The sequence below is a fragment of the Phalacrocorax carbo genome, chromosome 28, assembly GCF_963921805.1.
Source record: "Phalacrocorax carbo chromosome 28, bPhaCar2.1, whole genome shotgun sequence".
In the NCBI taxonomy this organism is placed as follows: domain Eukaryota; kingdom Metazoa; phylum Chordata; class Aves; order Suliformes; family Phalacrocoracidae; genus Phalacrocorax; species Phalacrocorax carbo.
The window spans coordinates 3,065,011-3,086,467 of NC_087540.1; the positions used below are offsets into that span (position 1 = coordinate 3,065,011).

The 21,457-nt window shown below is 58.1% G+C and overlaps 3 protein-coding genes and 1 long non-coding RNA gene across 8 annotated transcripts; all 4 read right to left on the reverse strand.

Annotated features, from left to right (window-relative positions):
- Nucleotides 1-549: 549 nt before the first annotated feature.
- On the reverse strand, nucleotides 550-3,864 carry LOC135318037 (uncharacterized). Of its 5 annotated transcripts, none has more exons than XR_010376526.1 (4): nucleotides 3,715-3,864; nucleotides 3,156-3,398; nucleotides 2,888-3,035; nucleotides 550-1,976 (listed from the first exon to the last, which is right to left on the reverse strand). It is a non-coding gene; the product is annotated as an uncharacterized LOC135318037 (long non-coding RNA). The 5 variants fall into 5 exon arrangements; XR_010376523.1 differs by having other exon boundaries at nucleotides 3,498-3,864; XR_010376524.1 differs by having other exon boundaries at nucleotides 3,156-3,343; nucleotides 3,498-3,862.
- Nucleotides 3,865-5,982: 2,118 nt separating this feature from the next.
- LOC104044828 (cathepsin S-like) lies at nucleotides 5,983-11,762 on the reverse strand. Its single transcript, XM_064474982.1, has 8 exons — nucleotides 11,596-11,762; nucleotides 10,741-10,951; nucleotides 10,417-10,539; nucleotides 9,720-9,869; nucleotides 9,419-9,643; nucleotides 8,165-8,330; nucleotides 7,819-7,921; nucleotides 5,983-7,325 (listed from the first exon to the last, which is right to left on the reverse strand). The coding sequence occupies exons 2-8, from the start codon at nucleotides 10,864-10,866 to the stop codon at nucleotides 7,226-7,228; spliced, it is 993 nt and encodes a 330-aa protein (XP_064331052.1). The 5' UTR covers nucleotides 10,867-10,951; nucleotides 11,596-11,762; the 3' UTR covers nucleotides 5,983-7,225.
- A 359-nt stretch (nucleotides 11,763-12,121) lies between these two features.
- On the reverse strand, nucleotides 12,122-16,341 carry LOC104044829 (cathepsin S-like). The gene is made up of 8 exons (XM_064474984.1): nucleotides 16,212-16,341; nucleotides 15,669-15,809; nucleotides 15,345-15,467; nucleotides 14,937-15,086; nucleotides 14,640-14,864; nucleotides 14,268-14,433; nucleotides 13,952-14,054; nucleotides 12,122-12,867 (listed from the first exon to the last, which is right to left on the reverse strand). Exons 2-8 carry the CDS (start codon nucleotides 15,792-15,794, stop codon nucleotides 12,768-12,770), a joined length of 993 nt encoding a protein of 330 aa, XP_064331054.1. The 5' UTR covers nucleotides 15,795-15,809; nucleotides 16,212-16,341; the 3' UTR covers nucleotides 12,122-12,767.
- A 632-nt stretch (nucleotides 16,342-16,973) lies between these two features.
- CTSK (cathepsin K) lies at nucleotides 16,974-21,392 on the reverse strand. Its single transcript, XM_064474981.1, has 8 exons — nucleotides 20,317-21,392; nucleotides 18,965-19,091; nucleotides 18,682-18,804; nucleotides 18,417-18,572; nucleotides 18,128-18,346; nucleotides 17,873-18,038; nucleotides 17,657-17,762; nucleotides 16,974-17,566 (listed from the first exon to the last, which is right to left on the reverse strand). The coding sequence occupies exons 1-8, from the start codon at nucleotides 20,322-20,324 to the stop codon at nucleotides 17,467-17,469; spliced, it is 1,005 nt and encodes a 334-aa protein (XP_064331051.1). The 5' UTR covers nucleotides 20,325-21,392; the 3' UTR covers nucleotides 16,974-17,466.
- Between the last annotated feature and the right edge of the window lie 65 nt (nucleotides 21,393-21,457).

A 21,457-nucleotide genomic window follows, 5' to 3' on the forward strand; every position in this document is an offset into this window, starting at 1 on the left:
GGGAGTGAGGAATCCCGGCTTGGAAACATTGTTCTGGTAACAAAGACACAGTGTTCGCTCCGGCACGGCCCGGGATTTCTGTCCACCAACACGAAATTCTCGGCTGCCAGCACCGTGCTGGCGAGCGGGGCCGGACGCGCGGCCAGGCCGGGCTGCGCGGTGCCGCGGGAGCCACCACGGAGCCCTCGCCCGAATCTCGGGGCAAAAATCAACCACCCCTCACCACGCGCGGGTCCCCTGAGCCAAGCCGTCGCCGTGCCACTTACTCCCTCCGGAGAAAAAGCATAAATCCGTGCCCGACACGCAGCCACAGCGTGATTTATTTATGGCGGCGAAGAGAATCCTTATACTCGTGCTTGAGGCTGTCAGGAAAGCTGGTGCGAGGTACCAGCCCCTCGGAGCACAGAGGGATGAGACAAAGCGGTTTCTGCTCTCATTCTTGCACTTATTTTACTGATGGAGTAACGTACTGATCTATTTTCATGCCCTTTAGCTGCTTCTGGAGGCAGCCAGGTGCCTCCAGGACCTCCTGATAAAAGAAAAGCAGGCTTCTTTTGTGGTGTTTGTTTTTATTACAAAGCCTTTGGTTCCTCAACACGCCTCAGAGCGACCAGGAAAGAAGAAAAGAAGCCATAAACAACCAGACACACAGCAATTAAGTGCTCGCTGAAACACCACGGCGCTTCCCATGCCCCACCTCGCAAAGGGGGAGCTCTGGCAAGCCTCCCTCGAAAGGAGGCGTTACCAGCACCAGAGCTCCTTCCCACAGGTGTTTCGGCGAGGCGGGCAGCGCCCGGAAGAGGGGCCCCCCAAGATGCACAGGGTTCAGCTCGAGGAGAGGGCAGCAGGCGGAGGTCCGTGCGGCCGAGCGGAGTCCGGCAGGCGGCACAGACGCCACAAGTGCTGCAGAGCTGCGCCCCCACAAATAAGCTCCGCTGGGCGTTAACACGTTGGTGGCACTCTGCTCTGAACACGCCGAGAAAGGCGCTTGGCCGTGCGCTTTTCCGTGGTTTTACGTCTTCTTTTTAAGGGAGAGGGCAACACGCCGCTGCCATTGAAGCGGCGGGGCTGAAGCGTAGCCCTGGCGGTGCTTTTGCGGGCTCCTGCTGATCCAAACCCACCTGCAGTTCTGGGTGGGTTAGTGTTTGCTCTCTCCTGAGCTCTGGGGTGCCGGTGGCATTTGGCTTTGCTCGCTTCTGCTTGGCCTCGGAGGTGTCGTGTTTTCTCTCGCTCAAGTCCCACAGCAGCAGCGTCGCGAGGGAGGGCATCACGCCGAAAGCTGCCCAGTCCGGCTGGACGGAGAAACTCTTAGAAAGAATTCCAAACAAATCACACGCAGCTGAGTTATAACCATCAGATCTTCCACCCCCGAAGCTTCTGGCCCAAATCCCGCAGGGGCAGCTCCCTCACAGAGGGAGCTGGGCTGGAAACTGCTCTGTCTGAGGTATTTTCTTCTGGACAACCGGTACCCGTTAACTACAATCCACGCTGGAGCTTTTCGGGTGACTGTAGGGCAAACCCAACCCACCGCGAACGGGCACTGCGCTGGGCTGCACGATCGCCGCAGAGCGATTTCAGTTATTACTTGAAAGATACATATAACGCGAGGTGAGAACCTCCTGGCAAACTCCCGCCGAGCCAGGATTCCTCCCCGCCCAGGAGCGCTCACAAAACCAACCTAAAAAAGGGGAGGAGGATGATGGTATTTGCCACTTTTCCTTCTTGCAACAGAGCATGCGATTTAAGAGTGCAGGGACACGCACCATCTCCTAACAAGCTTGAAGAGCACAGCCAGGCGTAGCTGGTGTCCAAGGGGGGCTACAACTGCACGAAGGGGTAAATGAAATCCCTCGCCGTCGCCTGTCCTCCCTCCTGAGCCAGGTACACGGTGGTAGCAGAGGTGAAGTTGAAGTAACCAGCTTCAAGAGGCCGCAGAACCGCGGCGTGGGACACACCGCTCGCTCCGAGATCTGTAACTTAAGGGAAACAGTCGCGTTTCATCAAAGGAAGGAAAGTTGGGAGATGGGTAAAGAGGATCAAACCAGGTGGCAAAGGCAGCCCTGCCACAAAATCCAAGTGCTCTGTAATTACAGACACCCAGACCCATCCAAGGCGGATCCAGCTGCTCCCAGCGCCCACCACCGTGCCCGGGGTCCGGCACGCTGCAATCTCAGCGGCAACGGGCGAGGGGAGCAGAGCTGCAGGACGTTTAGGAGTAAGAATGAGCGCTGGGAGGGGAGACATTCCAAACCAGGGAAAGATATCGAGCCATCTGGAGCCACTTGACATCAAACATCCCAGAGACAATGCCAGACTCCTCCAGGGGTGAAGAATCACCCGACAGCTCCGTATTTAAGGCAGCACTAAACTCAGCAAAGAAAGGGGTAGGAGGAGAGTCCCAGGTTTGGTATTCTGCTCGCTGAGGGACTGAGCCATAGAGGCATGGCAGCTCTGTGCTGACAATAACAGCTGGAAGAACTGACTTCTGAAACATAAAAGGGCACCGAGACAGGGAGGAGAGTCAAGGTGTGTTACGAGGGAACTGCAGAAAGAGGAAGGCAAAGCTGAGAGAAAAAGAGTCAGGAAACTGGATGTCAGAAAAAGCTCACAAAGCCAAGAAAGAGCGTCTGTATGCACGGGGAAGGGAATGTCACAAGACGAAACACGAGGATCTGCGCCGTGCAGCTAGAGCAGCCACGAGGTGAAAGCAGGAAAGAGCGAAAGGAACAGGAAGGAGAAGGCAAATCGTGGGGTCGGACCTTCACGGGCTGGTGGTGAGCTCAGAGCTAGGGGGACGAAGGCTAACAGCACACCATGGAGCTGAGAAACAGCCTCCAACCTCGCAGACATGAAGATCTGCTCCTGGTGAGTATGAGACAAGGCTTACCTGGCACCAGCGGCGCTGGTGATGTGCCGCGGGGTCCGGTCCTCACAGCACACCCGTTTAATTGGGATTTGGAGAGCAGGAGCCTGGCCCCATCCTCACAGTGGGCCACGCAGAACAGGGCAAACACAGCAAGGATCAGAAGCCTCATCTAGAAGTAAAAAGAAAACAGGGTATTATTGGTGATTTTATTGCAAAGGGAACACAAATGGGACAACTGAGCGAGACGACTCAGGCCTTTGCGTGCAGCAGGACACGAAGAGCTGCGTACTTCGCAGCAACGCGATACGGGACGTCACAGGGCAGGGAGGAACGGCCCTGGCACCGCAGCTGCCCCTCAGGTACTCAGGTTCTTGCTGGAAGGTGCACAGGTACCGGCACAGCACCGCCTCAGCGCGGCGGGCACGGCAGAAGAAAGGACCGCTGTCTCCCTTTTGAAATCCCCGACAGGGATCTCCCCTGGCACCGAAGCGGCATGGTGAGGGACGGGGCTTTCCACCACTGCCTGTGCCACCTCAGACAAGACAGAGCTGGTTCTTCTCCCCATCCCTCTCAGAAAGCAATAATTCCAGCCACTGAGGTACGACCAACTCCTGCCAGCAGCCTTTCTCACCCCAGAACTCCCGGCTTCAGGGCCGCACATCCCTGGTTCCCTGAGCCCAGCACCTCCAGAGGTGCCGCAAAGAGAGGACGAGGAGACCCCACTGCCATTACACTGCTCTCGGTGCCAGGGGACCCTTCCCTCCCCTCTGCCGCAGGCTCCACCCCAGCGTTTCCACCCCGCACAGCCCGGCCAGCGCCCTGATAACCAAAGAACCCCCCGATTTCACCTGCAGGACCCAGGGCCCGGACACCAGCGCTGTCCCCAGCTCGGGGACACCCCCGCAACTTCAGCAGCAGACCCCGCTTGGCCCCCATGTCCCCAAAAAGCCCACTCCTAAGACATGCCCCCCAGGGATCTCTCTGACCCCCCCGACCCCTCTCAGGGCTCCCCCTCCACAACCTCTATTCCACAACCCCTCCACCAGCCCCAGACCCATTACAGCCCTCCCCTGCCCCAAAGACCCCCCAGAACCTCCAATTCTCCCCCTCCACATATCCCCCCCAGCCCCACAGGCCCTCCCCCCCAGACCCACAGGCCCCTCAGCTCTCCCCTCCACAGATGATCCCCTCCCAGCCCCACAGGCCCCTCAGCTCTCCCCTCCACAGGCGGTCCCCTCCCAGCCCCACAGGCCCCTCAGCTCTCCCCTCCACAGGCGGTCCCCTCCCAGCCCCACAGGCCCCTCAGCTCTCCCCTCCACAGGCCCTCCCCCCCCAGACCCACAGGCCCCTCAGCTCTCCCCTCCACAGGCCCTCCCCCCCCAGACCCACAGGCCCCTCAGCTCTCCCCTCCACAGGCCCTCCCCCCCCAGACCCACAGGCCCCTCAGCTCTCCCCTCCACAGGCCCTCCCCCCCCAGACCCACAGGCCCCTCAGCTCTCCCCTCCACAGGCCCTCCCCCCCCAGACCCACAGGCCCCCCAGCTCCCCCCTCCACAGGCGGTCCCCCCCAGCCCCACAGGCCCCTCAGCTCTCCCCTCCACAGGCCCTCCCCCCCAGCCCCACAGGCCCCCCAGCTCCCCCCTCCACAGGCGGTCCCCCCCAGCCCCACAGGCCCCTCAGCTCTCCCCTCCACAGGCGGTCTCCCCCAGCCCCACAGGCCCCTCAGCTCTCCCCTCCACAGACCCGCCCCAGAGGCCCCTCAGCTCCCACCCACAGACACCCCTCCCCTGCTCGACAGGACCCCCCCCCCCACCTCCCCTCCCTATTAACCCCCACCCCCCGGAACAGGGAATCAAGGCCCACCCACCGGAAGTCCCCAGTGACCGGAAGTGTTCCGGCGCCCCCCCCGCGGCACGCTGGGAAATGTAGTTCTTCCCCTCTGGCCGAGGGGACTCCGCGCATGCGCGGCGCCCCTCTTCCCCCCTCGGGCCCTGGCTGGGGGGGCGCAGGGCCGGGCCGGCGGGAGGGGCCGCGGCGCCGCCTGGAGCTGAACATACGCGGCTCTGCCACGGCCCGCGGGGCCCTGCTGCCCCCCAGGGAGCCGGGGGGGGGCTTGCTGTGGCCTTTCGCAGGGTTCGGCCCGGGTTTGGGGTGTTTGGGGGCGGGGGGGGGCAGAGCCGCAGTGTTTGGGGGCCGCCAAGGGAAGGCGGCTGCTGCAGAAAGCTCTCGGTCCCGGCCGGGCTTGTGTGGGAGCCGTGGCTGGGGGTCCCTGGGGGTCGCTGGGGGTCCTGGGCTCTGCGCTGGACTCGGGTTTAAAGTTCTAGAGGGGCTCAAAGACTGAAACGGGGATCCCAGGGAGAATAAAAGGCACAGAGAGCCCTCTGGGGCACAAGGGAAGCCGGAGCGAGACTTGTGAGGGGACCCAGAGGGTCCTACGGCCGTTACAGAGACAACAGGAAGCCTGGGGAGGAGAAGGGGAGCTGGAGGTGGGGTCCCAGCAGAGCACATCGGGTCTCGCAGGGCGAGGGACTGGATCGAAGCGCCCCAGCGAGCCTCGACAAGGACAAGAGCAGCGCTCCGGGATGCAAAGGATGCTGAGGAGGGACCCCCAGCACCGCCCAGTGCCCACCCGAACCCTTCTAGTGCCCCCAGTACCTCCCCAGATCCCCACCACCCTCAAGAGTCCCCCCAGTACCCTCCCAGAGTCCCCACAGAGCCCCTCTGTGTCTCCCTGGAGCCTCCCAGCACCTACCAGAGCCCCCAAAGCCTTCTTGAAATTCCCCAATTCGCTCCCAGAGCCCCCCACCCATATCCTCCAAAGCCTTCAGGGACCTTCCAAGCACCCCCAGCATCCCCTCGGAGCACCCCCAAGCTCCCCAGTGCTCCCAAGGCCATCCCAGAACATCCTAGTAACCCTGCTGAGCGGCCAAGTACACCCTAAAACTCTTCAGGACCCCCAAGAGCCGCTCAAGACCCTCCCAGTGCCTGCAAGAACACTCCTCATGCCCCCCATACCCTCCCAGTTTGTATGTGTGTATTAAATCACAGAATGGCAGAGGTCGGAAGGGACCTCTGAGATCATTAACTCAAAATATCTTTTCCTTGGTTGCGTGAGGGTCTTGGCCCATCGGCTCTTCGCTGGTTGAAAACACGATGGTTTTTGATCCCCTTCCAAGGGCAGAGCTGGAGCTGTAGGTGCGCAGTGGTCCTCAGCAACCTCCATGCTTGGAGAGGAGATGTCTTTAGTCGATGGGGTTTTAAGAATGAGCAATGCTTTGGCAAAAGGGTTTAGAAAACCCCACCAACCCAACAATAACTTCTCTGGAGAGCTCAGACACAACTGCAAAGGCCAATATGTGATGATTTTGACAGGTGATGTGAGCGTTCCCAAATGCCACTTTGCGGGCGGAGGCTTGTTCAGTTCCCCCACCTCCCCCAAGGTGGCAGTGGCACCTCAGCCCAGCACAGCGCCCAGCTGAAGATAAAAGCGATTCGCTAAAGTTTGTCAGGGAAAAAAACCACAAGATGTGTTTTTTAAAGCCTATGGTGCGTACCTAAATGTGAAGAAGAAGTGTTGGTGAACTTGCGATCTCAACCAAGGTTTAACAGGAAAACCTTTCTCCTTCAGAATTGGTTTTACCGCCCCTGTTGGAAACAAGCGTTCGACGATGGGTTGCGTTGCGTCGGTGCGATGGAGCTGAAGCACCAGTGACAGCGTTTATATTCCGATATCATCATTGTGAGAACTTACATCGTCCTGACACCAGGGATGTCAGCTGCTTTCTCTCCCCACGCTTTCGGCAGCGGCGTGGTGGTCTGTATCCTCCATTCCCAAATCACAGACGTCGTTTGGAGGGAAGCATCATTTGTGGAGAGGTTTTGCGAGAGGTCCTTACATGGGGCAGCACTGCCAGATGGGCAAGTACGAGCTAGAATTCCCTCTGCCACCCTTTCCTGCCTCCAGAGACCAGATTTTCAGACAGTGAAACTGATCTTTTATTTTTCAAACAAATTCTGCAATTTCATCAACATCACACAGGGATAAAATGTGTCATCGTAGCAGTACTCAATGCTAAATTGGACAGAGGAAAACCACGATCTGTCATAACTGTAGGTATCGCAATTTCACTCTGAAAAATCCTGGGTTTCCCCCAGAAGAAGTCACTAGGCACCCGTAAATCATATTCCAAAATCCTCCCACGCAAGGGGCTCCCTCCTGGCCTGTAAGACAGGCTGATCGAACAGAAGGACTTTGCCCCCAGCGCCAGAAAATGGTTCTTGAAATCAGTAGATCCGTGCAAGCGTAGCATTAGTGATTTAACCGCAGCCTCAGGAGTCCTCTCTGCAGCACAGGGTCCCTCTATATTAGCGGGTAAGAGGCGTAACTGGCAATCCCGCAATGGTTCGCATGGTTTCTCGACATGCGGATGTAGCCCTTGTCACCAAAACTCACGCCCCAACTTTTGGGACAGGAAACAAAAAAATAGACATGAGAAAGGTTAAATTACTTTTTCTGTAAGCGAAGCGGCAACTTTATCAACATCACAGCGCCGAGGTGGTTTCATTAACTGCTTCGTGGGATTTCTAATCCCTGTTTAAGTTACGACAACTCTCATCACCATAAGGGAACTTAAGGTGGGTGCAAGTGTATTTTAAATGCACAAAGGTTCCGCCACGCTGCTAGGATGGCATAAAGGTGCTTAGACATGGCTAAGCGTGAATCCTTAGGGAATGATTTAACGACCAATACCAACTTTCAACTCTATAACAGCCCCCGTTGCACAAGCACGAGGGGTTCAATGATCTCCCTCTCATCCATACAAATATCGGTCGTTATAAAATTGTGAGGGTGTCAGTCTGAGCAGTGGGAGGTCACCCAGGAGAAGCATCTATCCCTATAGATGGCGAGCATATAGGTAACAAGAGTTCGGTGATACACAGCTGTGCCTCTACCTGTTTTTCACAAGCCAGTAATCCTTGTCATTTAGGGTGCCGTAGCCGATCACAAGCACTGCGTGATTCACCTTCTGCGTGCACTGGGGGTCATCATACACGCCTGGAGGAAACAAAGGAGTTTGGAAGCATGTCATCAGACCCCGGGACCTCCCCTCTGAGTCATCAGTGTGACTGAATTCAACCTCCACATAGTCACTAACACTGCGGTCATAGATTTTGTCGTATTGGTGCCTTCATCCGGGAATTAAGCCCCAACTTGCCCAATTCCGCCAAACTTCATAAGCTTTACATGCAGAAAGACACAGAAGACTGTGAAGAAGATCTCCAGGGTAGAAGGACATACCTGACCTGTACAAGAAGAAGGTGGGTTGGGTGGCGTCAATGGCGACAGAGACTGGTCCGATGTTGGCTACAGCATCTTTCAGGGCTGCTTCGTCGCCATACGGGAGCTCAACGTACTTGGAGCAAGTGGCGGCTCGTGTGGAAGCATTGTATTGGCATGTCCCATTCTGGTAAGAACGAGGAGGAGTTGAAGAGGAGTGTGAAGAATCCAGCCAGGAACATCTCAGGACTTTCAGGTACGTGTTTTTTATCAGCCCTCTTTTACCATGTGCTACCCCATTCTTTGCTTTTCTTTGACCACCCTTTTTCTATACACAGGGCTACAGAAAAGGTGGCTGGCAGGGCCTGAAGAGACCCTTTTGCCCATCTCGCTTCCCCACACCAAAAGCAGCCAAACAATTTCAACAAGAGTTCTCTGCCTTTTTTCTAGGAACCTCCGATGACAACACTTCCACCACTTCCCTAGAGAAACTGTCCTTGCTTCCTCATCCTTCCCATCTGAAGTCTCGTGTTTAACCTAAATTCCTTCTATTGTAAATTAAGCCCAGGGCTTCTGATTCTCCTTCTGGACCAGAGAACAGCATCTTTCCTCTCTGTAGCTGCCCTACGCATGTTTGAAGACACATGTTCCGCTTTTCTTTCTTGGACTAAGCTGCTGTTACTTTGACCTGTTTTCAAGGCACCCGGTCATGTCAGAGCATCCCATTGTCTCTGGCCATCACGACCCTTTGCATTAGGATCTTTAATTTCTTATGGCTCTTTCTTTATGACCTTGCAGCAGTCATACAGCATTTGCTGCAGGCAACTTTTAAAAAACAATTGTATGAACATCGCTCACTGGAAACCCCCACCCACGGAAATGGTAGAGAGATCAATATCCCAGTTTAGAACCATAGAAGATGGAGTAATACAGAGAGCTGAGAACAGGACCCGGGACTCCTGTCCCGTTTTTCCCTTCCGTGTAGTACGTTGCCTAATAATTTAGGTGGGACAGAAATAAACATGTAGAAGCTCCGGCTCCCAGTCCCAGCCTGTGAGAAAAAACAAAAGTTAAAGGTCCCTTCCCTGGGCCTGAAAGAATCAGCTGCAAAGGCTGAGGTGACAACATGAGACTGGTAGAAACCAAGACGGAGGGAAACGGGTGGGAGAGGAGGAGAAGGGCGTCTGCACAGGAAAACAGAACAAATGGCTGTGTTGCTTCCATGCTCAGGTGTTTTTCTGCAGATTTCCCGTGCGCTCTAGATCTGATGCCTACCTGAGCCGTGTAGGGGTAGGACGCATCCGAGTCAATCCCTTGGTTGTCAATGATGTACTGGAAAGCTTCGGTCATGAAACCTCCACTGCAGCCTTTGTTCCCGTACATCATAGAGCAGTCAACGAGGTTCTGGGCGCTCAGAGACACCAGCTTCCCCGTCTTCAGCTTCACCTGGGCTTCCAGGGCTCCCACGGCACTGAACGCCCAGCACGACCCGCAGGCGCCCTGCAAATGCCCCCGAGATGCTCAGATGCTGCTTCACAGGACCAAGGCAAGAAGAGGCACAAAGAGAGTTTCAAACCTGGTTCTTCACATCCGTGACGCATCCCTTCTCCCTCCAGTCCATGGTGTCGGGGACTTTGCTGCCAAGCTGCGGTCGGTACGTGGAGGTCCGGTTTGGCCGAGGGGCGACGTTCAGCCCAGTTAACAAAGCCGCCACCTCCTCGCTGGTCTGGCGGGAAGAGAAAACACTGGCTCATGATCTCCTTGTCCATGGTAAGTCCTACACCAGGTGTGTTGGAGGTGGATTTCCCTTGAACAGTCTGAGCTGCAAGAGTTAGCAGGTTTGTGGAGTCTTTGGCTTTTTATTTTTTACATCTAACTTCTAGCTGTTCATTGGAAAGGGCGAGAAAAAAATACAAAGCTTAACTCCAGCGCCAAAAACCCCTAGAAGCTCATATTAAACAAGATTGCAACATTGGGACATTGAAGAGGGATGATTTGCAAATACATATAATGACCAGGACCAGGTCCGTGCACCCCAAATGCAGCATTAAGAAGGAGTTATTTCCTCACACCAGATTGCCTCATGCCAGGAGGTTGAGCACAGGAATGTCTGAGCAGGTTGTCCACGGCTGCTGGAGTCCACAAGAGGATGGGCTGAGAAGGGTTGCTGGGACTTTTTCCACCCCGACCCACTTATATTCCTTGTTAAATCAACCTCACAGGTAATTTGAGACAAAGACAATCCCCTTCTCAGCAGCATGGCTGTCACCTACCATGTCTCCCAGGTGGTTCATGGCCAGCTCGTAGGAGTGCAACCCCAGGGAATGCTCCAGATTATGCAGCGTCACCAGCCGCAGGTTCCTCTCCCACGTCGCTCGCCGGTCCCCTTCCTCTTTCTGAAAACAAACACAGCCTCATGATGTGCAGCAACAGCCCCCGCGGCATCTCATCATTTTTATCCCACAGAAGGTTGTCGGGAGCCCCTGTCAAACCACCCCTGGGAGCCAGCAGGGCTTCGAAGCGCTGGGCGATGCAGCGGGTGGTCAGCGCAGCACCCCCCACACCAGCACCCCACGCCACCTCCCCAGCGCCCCTACCTCGTGGCGGTACTCCTTGCCGTAGGTTTTCTTCCAGAGCTGCCAGTGCCAGTCCAGCGCGGGGTCGGGGTGTCCCTGTGCCAGCGCAAGCGCGGCCAGGAAGGCGATGGAAACCAGCAGCTTCATCCCGCTCGGCCGGGACTGGGGAATCGGGGCAAGACGGCACGCACGCTGGGAGCTGAGGGCTCAGAGCCGGAGCTGCGCTTGACCCCTTAGCAACAAATCCGGTTTGGTAAGGGAGGCAGAACGGTGATGACATCCCTGACCTGGACTCCCTGGCATGCCCTTTGCGGGGTTTCTACACTAGGTGATGCCAACAGCTCCTGTCCTGCCTGCCCAGACAAGCAGCCAGCAGCGGTGCTGCCAGCCCTGCTCACCTGCTGCGTACCCCCAACCCCTGTGAGATGGGGAGAGAAATCCCAGCTGAGATTCAGAAACTTCCCCTGGGAGGAGGTGTCTGCTGGAACCAACCCCTGCCCGTGTGGACACCGACACGCAGGGACACATCCAGACACGCACCTCATCTCACGGTTCCACCCTGCCCAAGAAACCCTCCCCGAAGGAGGCTTACACATTGCCTGGTCAGGTGGCTGTTTTGACAAACCTGTGTTTTCCAGCACCTTAAAAAGCAAAAAAAAAAAACAACCCCAAACAAATCCTATTTTCATTCAGCTGATGTCCACCCGCTCCTGAGGATGGGCTAATATGTACAAGTCAGCTACCCAGAGAGGGCTTGGAGGAGACTAGAGATAAGATGGAGTCAGAGTCAACATAAAAATACTGTTCCTTTAGTTTTACTTCCTCAAAGCTTGGTCCTCCCAGAGGGGCGTTAAAATCCAAAAGCACCCGGCATACCTGAAAAGGCTTCTTCTGGTGGCGGGCACCGATCTTCAGCTCGCCGGCAGCACGCACATGTGGGGTAGGGAGAATGCCAAGGGACAAATCCAGCACCACCAGGACGCTCAGGACCTTCACAACACGGCAGCTGCAACTCGTCAGACAAATCACGAGTCAGGAAATGAGGAAATGCTCTGATTTCATTTTCACTTAGCTGGGAAGAGGGTTTGCTGTGCTAGTCATGGGGTTATTTGAAGCAGGACCCTCAATACCAGCAGAAAATTATTGCAGCTGAGAGTTTCCTGTTTCCAGCACACCAATTATTAATGGCAAGGCTCCCACGGTGGTTTATGTGGCTTGTGCGGCCAGTGGGCAGGAGCAGGAGTCGCTCTTCTCTGGTAGGATTTTTGCATTTTTCTGATCTGGTGCTAAGAGACAGGATGAGATCAAGCACGAAGCCTCGCTTCTGGTTTGAACTGGGTGGGCTTGACCCCCCACCCCACCTCAGGGCATACCAACCAGACCAAAGCCAGCTCTTAGGAGCAGAAAAGAAATCACATTTATTCACTTTTCGGTGGGGTAGCACAGTTGGGAAGACATGGTTTCAACACAGTCATGGGATGGAGCTGAGCTGGCCAGCCTCAGTGCTGCACGGACAGCAGGAGATACGCCTAATACACATTACATTGCAGTCAGGCTGAAAACACGGTCAAGCAAAGTCTCCAGCTGCCTGGAAATCACACTCCAGCCTCCGCTCAGGGCATCCTCCGGGTCTGCGCGAAGGACAGCCAGGCAGGAGGGCGCATTTCTCACCACGGGACATAAAATGGTTGCAAGAAACCATCTTCTAAGAGAAGAGGAGGAAGCAAAACAGTGTCTCAAGAGCTTTGAAGGTGCAGCTGAGTCATTTTCTAAAAAGCTGCTGGAGATTGCAAGAGTTGGCAATGACAACAGAGAGCCCTCCACCTAAATAATTGAAATAATTCCCAACAGAACATCCTTTATTAATGGATAAGTTCCTGAGGAGCGCGGATGAGGTGGCCGTACTCGATGAGGCGCTTGAACGAGCTTATCTGTAGAAATGCAACGGGATTCCTCAAGGAGGGAAGGTTGGAGCAGAGCCAGGCACACTTGAGATCAGCAGGGTGAGTGGTGGCGTCTCAAGAGCTCGTCCTGAAGCGGGGAGCCCTCTAGATCTGGGGGTAAACACCGTAGCTGGCGATCCCGCAGTGATTTCCACGGTTCCTCGCCATCCGGATGTAGCCCTGGTCGCCAAAATGCGCACCCCAACTTTTGGAAGAAGGAAGAAGCAAAAATTAGACCACGGGAGGTTACTGCCTCCTTCTGTACCACCCCACCCTTGCGTTTCTCTCTCCTCACCCTCCCTTTTTTTTTTTAAACTCATGCTTCCTCCTCAGCAGCCACAGGAATAGCCAAATTTGCATCTTCTGGCCAAAAAGGCTGAACTTCCTGACTGCTTCCCTGCCAGGCTTTGCTGCCACTAACTCTTCTAAGGCAGGGACAGAGGAAAATAACTTCTTTTCTATGGGCTGGAGTGAGGCAAAACCACCAGGGAAATACCAGATAAAGGTGAATTAATTAGTTTTGTGTATTAAAAATACCTTTTTTTTTTTTTAAATCCAACCGAGGCCAGAGATGAGAGACAGAGGAGGAAACTGCTGGGTTTTTAGCCCAGCCCTGACATGAGGATAAAGGAGCTTTGTTGACAGAACTGCCCACATTTGGGTTTTTTTTGTTATTGTTTTTAAAAAAGATAATGGATTTCAGTTGCTGAATGTAGCTTTGCTGACATTGCAGGTTTGGTTTTTCCAGAGATGTGTCTGTCCGAGCAGGACTGTTTCATTTCAACACTTTGTTTCTTCTTTTTCTGCATTTTAAACAGGGATTAAAAAAAAAAACATTCACAAATACGTTTCAATGCAAGGGGCAGCCCGGCTGCAATGATCCCTGAGGCTGTGCCTCCAAATGGGCCGAAGGAGGGGGTTCGCCGGCGTGTCCCCAGATCAAACCAGCTTGGTTTCTGTCTCCGAAAAGCACCAGCCCTTTGCGCTGACTCAGCATCCAGGAATGTTGGAAACCCTGGAATTTCCCGCAGAGCAGAAATACCATTTTTTTTAGCCATCATCGAGGAGTCAGGCAGGAGTGTTTTGGGTGACGTACGTCGATTTGGGTTTGTAGGGCTTAATCGAGGGCCCTTTACACCACCTTTGCATTGGAGCTGAGCCCTAAACATACCTAAAGAAAGCTGATGGGCATCAAAAAGCGCATCGCTGGCACGCCTTTGAAACCTTCAGGGTGCCTTTTGGAGCAGAGGCTGAAAGGAAAAGCTGCTCAGCGACCGGGTTTGCTGTACCTGTTTTTCACGAGCCAGTAGTCCACCCCATCCAAAGAGCCGTAGCCGATGACGAGCACGGCATGATTCACCACCTGAGAGCAGCTCAGGTCATAGTAGATACCTGGAAGGCATTTGGAAACACCCTTTGGACAACTTGCCCCGAGTCACTGCCCAAATGGGAATTAAATTCACTCTTTGGGAGGTGTCACCAATGCCTGTTGCCAAGAATTAGGGCGACACAAGCAAAACGCAATTCAAAGCTGAAATAATTTAAGGCAGTTGCGTCACGGGAAGGAAAGCACATCCCTTTCTTGTGATCCTCTGGAAGACCCACCAGCTTTGTACAAGAAGAAGGTGGGCTGACTGGCATCAATGCCGACGGAGATGGGTCCCACATTGGCAACGGCATCCTTCAGCGCGGCTTCATCGCCGTGCGGCAGCTCGACGTACCTGGAACACGTGGCCGCCCGCACCGTCAGGTTGTAGTGGCACGCACCGTCCTGCACACGAAGGCAAGGGGGGGGACCGCATCAGGGCCTGCACAGCGTCCTGCTCGGCGTTATGTGAGCCAGAACCGACGCTCGCGGCATTAAGGACAGACAACTCCCTGGTTTTCCAAAGTGGATTTCCTCTGGGAGCAACAGGACTATTAATTCCTCCATTTTCAGCTGAGCCAACCTAAGCGTTGCCCAGGTCTGATGCCTACCTGAGCCGTGTAGGGGTAGGACGCATCCGAGTCAATCCCTTGGTTGTCAATGATGTACTGGAAAGCTTTGGTTCTCCATCCGCCACTGCAGCCTCTGTTCCCGTAGCTCCTGGAGCAGTCAACGAGGTTCTGGGCGCTCAGAGACACCAGCTTCCCCGTCTTCAGCTTCACCTGGGCTTCCAGGGCTCCCACGGCACTGAACGCCCAGCACGACCCGCAGGCGCCCTGCAAACGCCCCCGAGATGCTCAGACTGAGACAGGACCGAGACACAAGGAGGCACAAAGAGAGTTTCAAACCTGGTTCTTCACATCCGTGACGCATCCCTTCTCCCTCCAGTCCATGGTGTCGGGGACTTTGCTGCCAAGCTGCGGTCGGTACGTGGAGGTCCGGTTTGGCCGAGGGGCGACGTTCAGCCCAGTTAACAAAGCCGCCACCTCCTCGCTGGTCTGGTGGGAAGGAGCACAGAGGCATTGACAAGTTTTACTTTGCACGACAGGAGAGCGGATCCTTCCACTCATCCCACTCCACCTAAAGGACCAGGTTTGTCCTTGCAGCCTCCGGGGACTGATGAATTCCTCCATCACTGATGGATCATCAGTTGCTGTTGGTGATGCTATTGCGGCATCACCAACACAGTGTATTTCGTCCCCCTTGACCGAACACATGACTCCGTGCTTGAGCCTCGTGGTGCGGCCGTCACCTACCATGTCTCCCAGGTGGTTCATGGCCAGCTCGTAGGAGTGCAACCCCAGGGAATGCTCCAGATTATGCAGCGTCACCAGCCGCAGGTTCCTCTCCCACGTCGCTCGCCGGTCCCCTTCCTCTTTCTGAAAACAAACACAGCCTCATGATGTGCAGCAACAGCCCCCGCGGCATCTCATCATTTTTATCCCACAGAAGGTTGTCGGGAGCCCCTGTCAAACCACCCCTGGGAGCCAGCAGGGCTTCGAAGCGCTGGGCGATGCAGCGGGTGGTCAGCGCAGCACCCCCCACACCAGCACCCCACGCCACCTCCCCAGCGCCCCTACCTCGTGGCGGTACTCCTTGCCGTAGGTTTTCTTCCAGAGCTGCCAGTGCCAGTCCAGCGCGGGGTCGGGGTGTCCCTGTGCCAGCGCAAGCGCGGCCAGGAAGGCGATGGAAACCAGCAGCTTCATCCCGCTCGGCCAGGACTGCAGAGGCAGTTTCAGAGCCCAGCCTGGGGGGCTTTCCTTCCCCACCGATCCCCCAACCCACCCCCATCCCAGTGCCTCTCTCCTTGGCGAGGAGCCACCTCCGGTCGCACAGCAATGCTCTGCGGCCCCAGTGCAACCACAACACACAGCCAGACCCTCCCCGCACGCACACCTGCAGTGCCACCCCCCCAAAAAGTCTCTTTTAAGGAAATTTTGTGCATCCTCAAATAATTCCTCTGCCAACTTTGCATTTTGATTGCTGCAGCAGCTCTCAGGGAGAAGGAGCAGTCGGGGAGGACACACCGAGGAGCTGGAGATGAACTCAGTCCCCCAGGCGAGCGCACAGGGACCATTTCTGCATGTTTTCCAGCCAAAAATCACCCCCGGGTGGTCTCTAACCTGCCTGCCCAGCCACGGTGCAGCTTTCCACGGAGCCCGGCTTGGCCGTGGGACAGGTGCGAGGGGCTGGGACAGCTCAGGGGTGCGAGGAGGTCCCTCCGCTTGCTGCCTCCAGGAGCAGCGAACGAGGAAATGCCCCTATTTCACTTTCTTTTCAGAGCATTCTGGTTTCAAACACCGCTGATGCTGCATCCTGGCAGGCCCCAATGAAGTAAACCAGCGTCCCTCACGCCCTCCATCACCCGGCCAAGCCATTCGCCTCCCCACGGCTTGGTGCGTGGGTATGAGTGGGAAAAAGAAACTTATTTTTAGATGTCAAAATTTTTTTGGTGTGGATTTTTAAAGCGAATATCACTTTCCCTTCCTTCCTGTTGGGGCTTGCCCTGAGCTTTGCTGCAGTCATTTCTGAATTTGTTTCATTAAAAGGAGCACTTGGGTTTGGGTTTTTGGGGAGACACAGGGCTTTTGGTTGCAAAATGCCACCGAGCCCTGGCACAGACGTTTACCCCGACGCTGCAGCCCGCAGCAGCTGTTTATTCGTTGGTCCCCTTCTTTCCCCACCACGTTTCTTTGACCTGTTTCAGGGTCCTGTAAAACCAGCTGGGATTTTGCAAAAAGATGCCGGCAGCATCTTCTCTCCCTTTTTGCCCCGGAGTCAGCCGTGTTTTACCGTCGCCTCCTGCGCCCTTGGGAAAGGGAAGGACTTTTCCAGCCCCGTCCCACCACGGGGACAGGACAGCACAGACCAAACCAGCCCCAGCGTTTATTCCCAAGAGTATTTATTTTAAAAATAAAGTCGTATCGTTCTCTGCAGCCCCCACTGGGATGCAAGAGCGAGGAGACAGGTCCGTGCTCTCCGTGGGGGTTATTGCACCTGCGGCGCTCTCGGAGGCAGGGGCTGGTGTGGGACCTGTTTGCACAAGCATCTCCAGATGGGTCAGACTCTCTGGAGCCGGCCAAGCCCGGCGCCGAGCGCCTGCGGCCGCGGGAAAGCAGAACTGGGCACACACGGCGCCGGAACGGGAAAGGAGTCCCGGGAAAAGAGTTGAGGGGAGCTCGTCACGTTCATCTGCAGCCGGGGGGGGGGTGTCTCTCCCCTCTCCTGGGGGAGATTTCTCCCAGAGCGGCAGGATCCGACCCCTGCCCCCGGAGCGACGCCAGCTTCGGAGATCGGGAGCGAAAAGGCCGTGTTTGATGGCGGGGAAGCGGGGAGGGCGGCTGGATGCGGTGCGGGAAGGGAGCACGCCGGGAGCGCTCACATCTTGGGGAAGCTGGCGAGGTTGGCGATGCCGCAGGCGTTGTTCATGTTGCGCGCCAGGAGGACGTAGCCCTTGTTACCCCACTCCTCGCCCCAGCTGTGGGGAGAACAGGCAGAGCCTGAGCCGCCGGCAGAGCCGCCGGCAAACCCCGACCCAGCCCAACGCAGCCCCGCCGTCCTGCCGTACCTGTTCTTGATGATCCAGTGCTTGGTGCCCTTCTGCGTGCCGTAACCCACCGCCAGCACCGCGTGGTTGATGTTTTCGGCATTGCAGCTCTCATCGTAGTACACACCTGGGGACAGGCCAGGCCGTTACACCCAGGATAAGCCACCCCACCGTGCCTCAGTTTCCCCGAGCTGCCCTGTGGCCAGCGGGCACCAGAGGGCCCCGCCAGCCCCTCACCCCGGCTGTAGAACTGGAAGGAGGGCAGGCTGGCATCGATGCCCACGGAGACGGGTCCAATCCTGGCCACGGCCCTCTTCAAAGCTTTCTCATTCCCTTCGGGGATTTCCCGGTAGCCACGGCACTTGGCCGCCTTCCCGGTGGGGCTGTACATGCAGCTCTCATCCTGCATGGGACCGGCGAGGTGAGATGGGCAGGGGATGGCAGTCGGCGGGGGGAGAAGATGGAGACCAAACCCCCGTCCCAGCCCCAGACCTGGCCGATGTAGGGGTAGGCAGCCTCCGAGTCGATGCCGCGGTTCTGCCGGACGTACTCGAAGGCGTTGGTCATGTAGCCGCCGCCGCAGCCATCGTTGTTGGCCACACAATCCACCAGGTTCTGGGGGCTAAGGGAGAGCAGCTTCCCCGTCTTCCGTTTCAGCTGCCCCTCCAGCGCGCCCACCGAGCTGAAAGCCCAGCACGAGCCACACTGGCCCTACGGGGACACGATGGGTGATGCCGGGGTGACGCCCCGCTCTGGGCACCCCCGGGAGCACCCTGCTTACCTGGTTCTTGACGGGCGTCACATAGCCTTTCTTCCTCCAGTCTACAGCAGCCGGGGCTCTCTCGGTCCAGTCGGGGACGTAGAGCGTCTCGTTGCGACGTGGGCGGCCGCGGGGCACCTTCAGGCCCGTCATCACCCTCACCACCTCCTCGCTGGTCTGGGGAAGGAGCCCGGGGTGGATGGGTGCAGCCCTGGGGCTGGCGGGCACCCAAGGGCGCTCAGTCCCCTCTGTCCCACCCCGTCACCGTGCCCCCGGTGACACTCACCATGTCACCCAGGTGGTTCATGGCCAGCTCGAAGGTGTGGACGCCCAGCGCGTGCTCCAGGTTGTGCGTGTTGATGTACTTGAGGTTCTTCTCCCAGATCAGCCTCCGCGCCACCTCGTCCCCCTGCACCATGGGGCGAGACGGCGCTGGGGTCCTGCCCACGCCCCCCGCCGCACCGTGGGGACACCCCCGAGGACACCAGCCCCATGGGGACACCCTGGTGGTCCCCAGCTCCCCCTGGTAACCCCGCAGGGGCCGGTCCCCTCGGGGGGCTCCGCCGTACCTTGCCGTTGTACTGCTTGCGATAGGTTTTCTTCCATAGGTCCCACTGGGCGTCCAGCTCCCGCTCGGGGTGCGGCTGGGCCCCCGCCGCGGGGACCAGCAAGGCCAGCAGCGCGGGCCACCACGTCCTGGGGAACAGGGACGGGGACGGAGAGCGAGCCTGGGAGGGCCGGACGGGGACAGGACCCTGCGCCCGCCACCACCTCAGGCTGCAGGTGACTGGGTCACAGGCGCCCACCCGAGCGTGGGCTGGAGGAGCCAGGACCCCTGTAGGACCCCGGGAGGGACCCTACACCCACCCCATTAACGGGCTGGGGGAGACCAGACCCCCGCACCCGCCCCATCGCCAGGCCCTGGGAACCAGCACACCCTGCCCACCCTCTGGTTTTGGGCCGGGATCCCATGCCCACCCTGCTTTGGGACTGGGACCCCCTGCCCGCCCTGTCTTGGGGCCAATGGGGGACCTGGACCCCCTGCCCACCCTGCCTTGGGGATGGGGGGACCTGCACCCCCTGCCCACCCTGCTTTGTAGCTGGGACCCCTCCCCACCCTGTTTTGAGGCCAAGGCAGGACTGGGACCTCCTGCCCACCCCGCTTTGGGGCTGTGACCCCTCCCCACCCTGTTCTGGGGCCAAAGCGGGTCCGGGACCCCCTGCCCACCCTGCTTCGGGGATGGGGACACCGGGACCCCCTGCCTGCCCTGCTTTGGAGCCAAGATGTGGCCAGGACCCCCTGCCCACCCTGCCTTGGGGATGGGGGGACCTGCACCCCCTGCCCGCCCTGCTTTGTAGCTGGGACCCTTCTCCACCCTGTTTTGAGGCCAAGGCAGGACTGGGACCTCCTCCCCACCCTGCTTTGGGAATGGGGAGACCGGGACCCCCTGCCCGCCCTGCCTGGGGGCCGGGACCCCGCTGCGGGCAGCGCTGGCTGGGCGCAGGCATCACATGAGCCGGGACAGCTGGTTCCCATTACTGCGCCGCCACCGGCGCCTTTCTGGCAGCCCCCGGCCGTGGGGAAACCGAGTTTTTGGGGTGCACGGAGGGCCCCGGGCATCCTGCCCCCTCCCTTCCTGCACCCACTCACCCCCGGCACCCACTTTCCCACCAGACCCCCGGAGCAGAGTAGGAGCGGGGACACCAGGCCAAGCTGCAGCCCGCAGCCCCGCTCCGTGTGCCACGTGCCTCAGTTTCCCCTTTTGCACCTCTGAGGCTCCCGCCGCCGCCTCACGGGACCCCGGTTCCCCTCCCGCTCCCACTGGGGTCCATTTCCCTGGGGAAGAAGCCACCCAACTGCCCCAGTGGCGCCTCGCCGGCTCTCCCGTCCACCCACGGGACCCTCTCCCGCACCCCTTACCCCAGCATGGTGCTGTCGGTGGGAGGACGGCGCGGCCTGGGACGGGGAGATGCGGGTGCCGCGGCCGCGGCTCTTTTATGCCGCTGAATTGAGGAAGTTAAAGAGGCAGCTGGAAAATTTTGGCAATCGCCTGGAGTTTGCAGCGGGTTGGAGGGAAGGAGGAGACGGAGCAGGGGGATGCAGCAGCTTCACGTGATGCTTCAGGGCAGAGCTGAGTCAGCCCTGGCGTGGGGGCTCTGGATCCCACCCTGGGGACACCCTCTGTGCCCCGGAGTCCTGCCCCAGGGTCCCCCTCCTGCCCCACGATCCCCCCCAGCGAGGGCCGAGCACCCGCTGCTTCAGGAGAAGCCCCACGCGGCAGGGTCGGACCCTCGCCAGCACCTCGGGGTCGTTGTGCGACACGTGGAGAGAGGCCAGACCTCCACCCCCTGCCTCCCCTTCCCTTGCCCCCCACTGTGCCCAGTTCTGGGGGACACAGGTAGGGCCCGGGGGAGCCCCCGCATATCCCCGAGCCCAGGCAGCAACACCGCGGGGAAGGGGGGCCAGACGGTGCTTTCTGTGGTGACTGAGTGGCACCTCGTCACGCGGCGCCGCCAGGACGAGTCAGAAAACCTTGTTCACTGCCTGGAAGGACCCGGCGTGACCCGGTGGCGTTAGTGCCCCATCCCAGGCCCACCACGCTGGGGCCATCATCATCCTCCTCCTCCTCCAGGCATGGGTACGAGGATGGCCTGTCCCGGGGAGTAAAGGGCAGGGTTAAGGGGGTGGGAGATGCGCGGATGCAGCTGGAGCCGTGGCACCCCGTCACCGCAGGGTCCCTGGGGAGAGGGACCCGCAGCCCCCCGCACACGCTCACCCTCCCCAGCTGCTGAATCAGCCCCGGGGCTGCGCCGTGGACTCATCGCCCCGAGCACGGGGCCCTGACTCGGCTGTGCATGACCGAGCGGTGAGATGCCGGCACCGGGAGCAAACCCGGGGAGCCGAGAGCGATCAGAGGCGGGGGGAGCACCAGGCCGTATCCCCCCGCTGGCTGCAGGGCTCGGGGGGAACGCAATCCCCCAACGCCAAGGTCACACGGGACAGCTAACGCGCTCCAGACCGCGACTGCAAGTAATTAAGAGGGGGAAGAGGGGAGGGAGCG

What these genes read in the sequence shown, in the direction of transcription:
- LOC104044829 (XM_064474984.1), bottom strand. Translation starts at nt 15,794, where the DNA reads ATGAAGCTGCTGGTTTCCATCGCCTTCCTGGCCGCGCTTGCGCTGGCA. An exon ending in TGAACCACCTGGGAGACATG is followed by an intron (nt 15,087 to 15,344) that starts GTAGGTGACGGC and finishes CCTTCCCACCAG; the next exon opens with ACCAGCGAGGAGGTGGCGGC. An exon ending in TACTGGCTCGTGAAAAACAG is followed by an intron (nt 12,868 to 13,951) that starts GTACAGCAAACC and finishes TTCTTCCAAAAG; the next exon opens with TTGGGGTGCGCATTTTGGCG.
- LOC104044828 (XM_064474982.1), bottom strand. Translation starts at nt 10,866, where the DNA reads ATGAAGCTGCTGGTTTCCATCGCCTTCCTGGCCGCGCTTGCGCTGGCA. An exon ending in TGAACCACCTGGGAGACATG is followed by an intron (nt 9,870 to 10,416) that starts GTAGGTGACAGC and finishes TCTTCCCGCCAG; the next exon opens with ACCAGCGAGGAGGTGGCGGC. An exon ending in TACTGGCTTGTGAAAAACAG is followed by an intron (nt 7,326 to 7,818) that starts GTAGAGGCACAG and finishes CTGTCCCAAAAG; the next exon opens with TTGGGGCGTGAGTTTTGGTG.
- CTSK (XM_064474981.1), bottom strand. An exon ending in CCTACCCCTACATCGGCCAG is followed by an intron (nt 18,039 to 18,127) that starts GTCTGGGGCTGG and finishes GGTCCCATGCAG; the next exon opens with GATGAGAGCTGCATGTACAG. An exon ending in CTTCCAGTTCTACAGCCGGG is followed by an intron (nt 17,763 to 17,872) that starts GTGAGGGGCTGG and finishes GCCTGTCCCCAG; the next exon opens with GTGTGTACTACGATGAGAGC.